Here is a 7,852-nt window from a genome sequence, read left to right on the forward strand (position 1 = left end):
CTGCAGGCTGGACGACACCCAACACTTTCGCGAGATTCTATAATTTCCGAATAGAGCCAGTGTCCTCTCATGTACTTGCTTCCACTAGCCAGTAAGTAGGACCTGCTCGGTGTCATCGCTTGCTGTGCGATTCCACTCCACGGACTGGATACGTGCACTATTCCACTCAGATGAGTTCTCCTTAGACCCTGAGTTCCTCCTGCACTGTCGATGTCATCACCAGAGTGCATGCCCAGTTGGTCAGCCCTCGGGATTGGCTAGGTGCTTCCATGTGCATGGATCCCCGCTTGGGCAACCCCCACATGTGTATTTCCAAGGTAAGTCTCCCCAAGCACGTGTTTTCCCTCGGCAAGACCTCTTGCCATCTCGAGGTTGAAACATTCCACCCTGTGGGCTAGATACTCTTGAGTTTTCCATATGCATCCCAGTCACGGGTCATATGTGTATTCTAAGTCCTTCCTATGGGTAAGTGCTGTGTTACATATTCCACCTGGGATATGCCACCCAGTGTACCTTGATATTCTTGCGTTAAGCCTAGCACTTCGTCCGTGCTCGTCTCATGGCGGAGCTCAGACTTGCGCAGGGCACTGGAAGACAGCCGCTGTGGCGCGACCCCCATGACTGAACAAAAGGGAACGTCTCGGTTACGTATGTGTAGCAAGGTTAAATATTGTGGGAAGAAGGAGGCGGGAACCGGCGAGCATTCAACAACTTTAATAACAAAATAAATAAACAAATACAAAACGAAAGTAAAGACAGCAGCCCCTCACGGACGACTGCTGTCACATATAATAAAACATAACACAACATAAAATCCAGGTCTGGCCTCTCTCGATCTTCACTGTCGTCGCTCCTCCTTTAATGCTTCCGCTCCTCCTTGAGAGATACGAGACCGGTGCGTCTCACAGATGTCGCTCATTATCAATCATGCCTCTCGTCCTGCTCACCACAGTATGTAACCCTCGTTCCCTGAGGAGGGAACAGAGACGTTACGTCCCCCTGCCACAACGCTGTACCACTGGTATCAGCCGGGAGTTCAGTCTCGGCTCCTCAGCATAACATGATGCGAGATTGTCACACTGCTCCTTTTATACCCACGCGGTGGGGCAGAGTTGCGCTACGCAAAGACCCATTTTGTCAGTCACTGACGTAACGTCTCCGTTCACTCCTCAGGTAACGAGGGTTACATACCTAACCGAGACGTTCCCTCCATGAGGTTTACACTAGTAACCGAGACGTTTCAGCTTGACAGTGACGATATGAAGGACTTACATATTTCATTAACAAAATTCCCTTTCTGTGGGGAACATACACTGCCCAACCAAAAAAAAAAAAAAAAAAAAAAAATCATTTTTTGGATTTAAATAGGCAAATGCTTATCATTGGATAATTTCAGTGATTGTTTCTAGCATGTTATATGTTTGGCAACAGTTCTTCTAACCCTATTTGATGGAGTGTATAGCTTTTAATTTCTTAAACAACCATGCGGGAAGACACATCATGGCCATATTTCAGGATGACAATTTCAAGATTTATCAGGCTCAAATTGTGGAAGAATGGTTGGACTTTTTTTTTTTTTTTTTTTTTTTTGGCCGGGCAGTGTAATTCATTCAAAAAATAGGCTTTGTGTATAACAAAATGCATTTTGTGAATTAGCATGTTAAAAAATATCCACAAATTGTTAAATCTGTGCATGAAACAATCAATTAATACTTACCCTCGCACACCTGCAGGTAATATATATCAGTACTTGCAAAAGTATCAAAATAGCTTTATTCAGCGTTTCGGTCCTATGGCCTTGTATATGCCTGATGAAGGTCATGGGACTGAAACACTGAATAAAGTTAATTTGATTCTTTTGAGAGTACTGCTATTGTGTGGGACTTTCTTTTGTTCTTCATTCTGTGCACGAGAAACATATCTCAATGAAAGAATTAGTTCAAAAATGAGTATGTGCTTCCTGTTATGTTGCTTTAATAAAACCTTACTTAAGCTGCAGGGCCTTCTTGAAAACACAGAAAAGTTCAATGCAGTAACATAAATATTTACTCTACTGCAAAAGTATACTTTCAAGCAACCAAGTGTGACCAGCGCCGCCGCTCCCACCACGCGCATCACGCGCTGTGCGTAGGGCACCAAGTGCTGAGGGGGCACCAAAAATAGCCTAGTGAAAAAAACAATTATAATGCTGATATTATTTCATTAGCCTATAGAAATATTATTAGGCACATTTTAGCCATGTATATGTAACAAAAAAGGGGGAACAAGATAATTGAATTGCTCTAGTCTAGAAAGTACCGCCCCCACCGCCCCCCGTTTGATGGTCCGTGCCGGTTGTTCGCTCGGGCGCCTTTGCGAATGCGAAGGACGCGTTTGCGCGGGCGCCTGACTAAGTTTGACAGACAGACTGTAGGCAACTTTTTTGGAAATGGCCCCTAAAGGACAGCAGGATCTGAGAAAAGAAAGAAATAGAAACTGCGAGATGATGCCCGTGCATCACTTGCAGGTAAGTCCATGTTTAATCATTCTTAAATACGGGAAATGTGCTGCATGTGCTGCTGCTAATCGTAATGCGCCTCGAACTTGCTGACATTAATGTTAGCAAACTATGTTATAACTTCTAACTTCGGTTCAAGCTAAATTGAGATTTTACTGTTAAACATTACCTATTTTACAATAACTGACGCCAGCTAGCTGTTACTATCTTTCTTTAGACATTGAGCAGTAGTTTATGGTTTATTTTGACGTGACGGTGGTTAATACTTTCTCAGTAACAGTTAACGTTAGCAGTCAGTGCAGTGCACATGGTAGGCTAACAATTCCTGTTAAATATATATATAAAAAATATACAATGTCATTATGAATGATATAAAGCAAACATTACTGTTGAATTGTGTGCATTATTGCACCTCATTCTATTATGCTTTTATATTATATTAGATTAGATTTATCAAATAGTTGATAAATATGGAATAAAGGGGGAGAACTCCTTGGCTGCCATGCTTTCAGTTTTAAATGTTTTTTTTTGTTGTTTTTTTCCGGTATGAGATTCTTTGTTTGAATATTTTGTCTAATAAATGTAATTTATTCAAAGTGACACTGAATTTGGGAAAAACATGTTTGGATTATTTTGAGAATTTTTTATTTTGCTATTCTGTTTACTGAAGAAAAGTTTGCACTTTCAAATGTGTGTGTTGGCTATTCTCACATATGTTTACAAAGCGACACTGTGAAGATATTACTTTCTCTTTTTAGTGTTCTTAAGTTTTATACTGTGATGCTGCTATTGTGTTATTATTGGTACTGAGTTATATGTTTGGTAATAAAAAGTTTAACTGGCAAAAACAAACGTTTTTTTTTTCTCGGGGTCGGGGTGGGGGGCATCATAAAGGAATTATGCTTAGGGCACCAAAATGGCTAGCAGCGGCACTGAGTGTGACTGTATATATTAAAAAAAAATTCTAAAACAACATGCAAGACGTGACTCATGCCCTACCCTGTGAGGTCATTGGCTACATTCTTAATCATTCATCCAAACTAATTATGTCTATAAAAGTGCAAATACTGTCAAGTAATTTGCATTTGGCAGCCACAGCTGAGCTCAATGGTTAGAATGCTTCTCTTTCTTTACATATTCCTGGTTGTCCATCAACTTCATACCAAGGCGGGAAACACTCTTTGCCGAATGATAGGAGAACCTAAGTCCCCGCTGCTTTCCAAGAACGGAGACATAACCATTGGTGCACTTTTTGCAATACGCAGTAAAGAAACTTTACCATCATTTCAGTTTACACGAAAACCTCAGCTTCTGTCATGCTCCAGGTTTGTTACATTAGACGCATTATGTCAGATAATGTTTTTAAAACAAACAGATATTTTAAATGAAATCTTAAATGCATTATATTTATAAATGTATTGTATAACAGCAAACTATTATAATATCTGAAATGTTATGATATTTCAAACATGAGTATCTGAATTTTTTTTTTTTTTTTAAACTGAAAGCAAAAAATATTGTTCACTTTTCTAACTTTTTATTTTTATTAATTGTTAGTTGATCATTATAGTTTAATGTTTTCACAGTGTGAATTTAAGAGATTTCAGGATGGCTCAAATTATGATTTTTGCAATTGAAGAGATTAACAGAAGTGAAAGTTTGCTCCCAAATGTTTCTATTGGCTATCGGATTTATGATACCTGTGGTTCAAGACTGTCTGCTATGAGTGCAACTATGGGGCTGATGAATGGGCCAGAGTTTTCTGCTGAGTATAGATGCAATGGACAGTCTCCTATACATGCTATCATTGGAGAAACGGAGTCTTCTGCCACAGTGATTCTGTCCAGAACTACAGGACCTTTTAAAATTCCAGTGGTAAGGAGAAGTGACACCAGACATTTTACAAAATCACCACACTGATGACTGTTTCAATGTTTGTTTGTTCTTTGTTTATTTTTCTAGATAAGTCACTCAGCCTCATGCGAATGCCTCAGTAATAGGAAAGATTACCCCTCATTCTTCAGAACTATTGCTAGTGATTACCACCAAGGCAGAGCACTTGCATACATAGTCAAGCAATTAGGCTGGTCTTGGGTGGGAGCTGTGAACAGTGACAATGACTATGGAAACAATGTTATGGCCATATTTCTGAATACAGCTCAGAAAGAGGGGATTTGTGTGGAGTACTCTGTGAAATTCTACCGAACAGAAATTGAAAAACTCAAAAAAGTGGTCGACACAATTAAAAAAAGCACAGCAAAAGTGATTGTTGCATTTGTTTCACTTATTGAAATGGGCTTACTTATTGATCAGCTAAATATTCAGAATATTACAGGCTTTCAATTGATTGGAGGGGAGGGATGGATAACTGCAAAGAGTTTGATCACTCCAAAGAGTTTTCATGTGATGGGAGGGTCACTGGGGTTTGCTTTTAGATATATCAAAATTGACGAGTTTTCAGATTATGTTATTAAGGCATTCTGGGACACAGCTTTTCCATGCTCACATATTGAGGGGAATTCTTCTCAATATGCATTAAGGTGCAGCAGATATCAAGATCTACTTACACTAAAACAAAACAATGAAGATGTGCCTGAACAAAGATATGCAAGCAACGTCTACAAAGCAGTTTATGCTGTGGCTTATTCTCTACACAGTTTATTGAAGTGCAAAGAACAAGAAGGGTGTGAGAAAGGTCTGACAATACAACCAAAACAGGTAAAAAAAAAAAAAAAAAAAAAAAAAAAAAGAAAGAAAGAAAGAAAGAAAGAAAGAAAGAAAGAAAGAAAGAAAGAAAGAAAGAGAGAGAAGTGTTAATAGCCTATGCCTCAAAAATAATGTACCAAAACTGTCTTTTTCAATAGGTGGTTGAAGCTCTAAAAAAAGTAAATTTTACCGTAAAGTTTGGAGATCATGTGTGGTTTGACAGCACTGGTGGTGCAGTAGCCCATTATGAAGTTGTGAACTGGCAGCAGGACTCAGATGAATCATTCCAGTTTAAACCAGTGGGTTACTTTGATGCCTCACTTCCCCCTGACCAGAGCTTTATGCTTAACACTAAAAATATTATTTGGGCTGGAGGACATCTGGAGGTAAATGGCAATCTGTTTGTACTACAGGGTGTGTTTAATTTACAGTAAATGTAATATCAATTTTTTTAAATAAATAAATACTTGTCCTTTATGAAAGACAAAAGATACTTCTTCATAGTACTACAAAGATACTTCAAGCTCTGCACCTATTTAAAATTTAGAGCACAACAGTATAACAAATATTCCATTGGCTTCATGTTATGCTTTAACCATGCAAGATTCTGTGCTCCATAATATTGACAAATTAATGTTCTTTTTTTTTCAGAGTCAGTATAAATAACTATAGGTAACACTTTACAATACAGTTTCACTAGTTAACATTGGTTAACTACTTTAGATAACATGAATTATGAACAAGATTATACAGCATTTATTAATGAAAATGAATGTTAATTTCAACATTATTAAAATCTTTAAAAATAAAATTAGGTAATGCACTGTGAACGACTGTATTTTTATTAACTAACATTAACAAAGACTAATAAATACTGTAACAAATGTTTTGTTCATTGTTAGTTCATGTTCGTTAATACATTAACTTATGCTTACTAATGAAACCTTATTGTAAAACTATGTATAATGTATTTTCTATGTAGAAGCCAAGGTCTGTGTGCAGTGAGAGCTGTCCTCCAGGCACTAGGAAGGCTGCACAGAAAGGAAGACCTGTCTGCTGTTATGACTGTATTCCATGTGCAGAAGGAGAAATCAGTAATGAGACAGGTAATATTCAGCCCATCTCACAGTTTCATAGAAAATTATTTAGTTGCTCTTTTTGTGTTCTTATTTTGCTGTTCAGGATGCAGGATCTTGTCAAAGGAGTTCATAAATGAAAACATTTCCCCCTAACTATAGTGATCACAACTTCCTTTCCAGATTCAAATAACTGCAAGCAGTGTCCAGGGGAATACTGGTCTAATGCTGAGAAAAATAAATGTGTGTTAAAGGCTATAGAGTTTCTGTCATTCACAGAAGTTATGGGTATAGTGCTAGTCTTTTTCTCACTGTTCGGAGCAGGATTAACTGTGCTGGTGGCCATCCTGTTTTACAGCAAGAAGGACACCCCCATAGTAAAAGCCAACAATTCAGAGATTAGTTTCCTGCTGCTCTTCTCATTGACTCTGTGTTTTCTCTGTTCACTTACTTTCATTGGTCGGCCCACTGAGTGGTCCTGTATGTTGCGTCACACAGCGTTTGGGATCACTTTTGTCCTCTGTATCTCCTGTGTTCTGGGGAAAACAATAGTGGTATTAATGGCCTTCAAGGCCACACTTCCAGGAAGTAATGTCATGAAATGGTTTGGGCCTTCACACCAACGACTCAGTGTTCTTGCCTTTACACTTATACAGTTTCTTATCTGTGTGCTTTGGCTAACAATATCTCCTCCATTTCCCTACAAAAATATGAAACATTACAAGGAAAAGATCATTCTTGAGTGCAGTCTGGGCTCTACTATAAGTTTCTGGGCTATTCTGGGTTATTTTGGCCTACTTGGTGTCTTGTGTTTCATTTTGGCTTTTCTGGCTCGCACGCTGCCTGATAACTTCAATGAAGCCAAATTCATCACATTCAGTATGCTCATATTCTGTGCTGTATGGATCACATTTATCCCAGCTTATGTCAGTTCTCCTGGAAAATTCACTGTAGCTGTGGAGATATTTGCCATTTTAGCCTCAAGCTTTGGTTTACTATTCTGCATATTTGCACCTAAATGTTATATCATTTTGTATAAGCCTGAGCAAAATACAAAGAAACATCTGATGGGAAAAACAACATCTAAGTCCTACTGACAAATAAAATTATGTCTATATTAATATTGCAACATGTTGGTGTTTTTTTCTTTTATGTTTTTATTATTTATTTAAAGACAAAAGATTTAGTAAATTCATGAAAAAAGATTTGCTTATAAACTGATAAAAACAGACTTTTATATTAAACAAAATATAATGCAGTGGTATAAGTTATATCAAAAATAGTACCTTTAATATATGCAAAATGTAAAATAATAATAATAATCCATTCTGAGGTTATACTGCACTGTAAAATTAATTTATGTTTACTTAATTGAATTAAGCCAATGAGTCTGCACAATTTAACCAAGTAATCTCAACTTTATTGTATTAAGTGTCATTTATATCTTATTTACTAATGTTAAAAGCATTCCTTACTTATATTGAGTCACAATTACATTTTGGTAACTTAAATGAATCTGTGATTTGAGGAACAGGGACAGTAAAGCTTACTTAAATTAAGTTACAGTATATAA

The 7,852-nt window shown here is 37.5% G+C and overlaps 1 protein-coding gene across 1 annotated transcript; it reads left to right on the forward strand.

Moving 5' to 3' along the window:
- Positions 1-3,613: 3,613 nt before the first annotated feature.
- Positions 3,614-7,376, forward strand: LOC308694921 (extracellular calcium-sensing receptor-like; the record flags this gene model as incomplete). Its single annotated transcript, XM_081372733.1, has 6 exons — positions 3,614-3,822; positions 4,084-4,372; positions 4,460-5,215; positions 5,362-5,589; positions 6,186-6,309; positions 6,463-7,376. 6 exons carry the CDS (start codon positions 3,614-3,616, stop codon positions 7,374-7,376), a joined length of 2,520 nt encoding a protein of 839 aa, XP_081228859.1.
- Positions 7,377-7,852: the final 476 nt, after the last annotated feature.

This window comes from Scardinius erythrophthalmus (genome assembly GCF_964197995.2).
Source record: "Scardinius erythrophthalmus genome assembly, chromosome: 8".
Lineage (NCBI taxonomy): Eukaryota > Metazoa > Chordata > Actinopteri > Cypriniformes > Leuciscidae > Scardinius > Scardinius erythrophthalmus.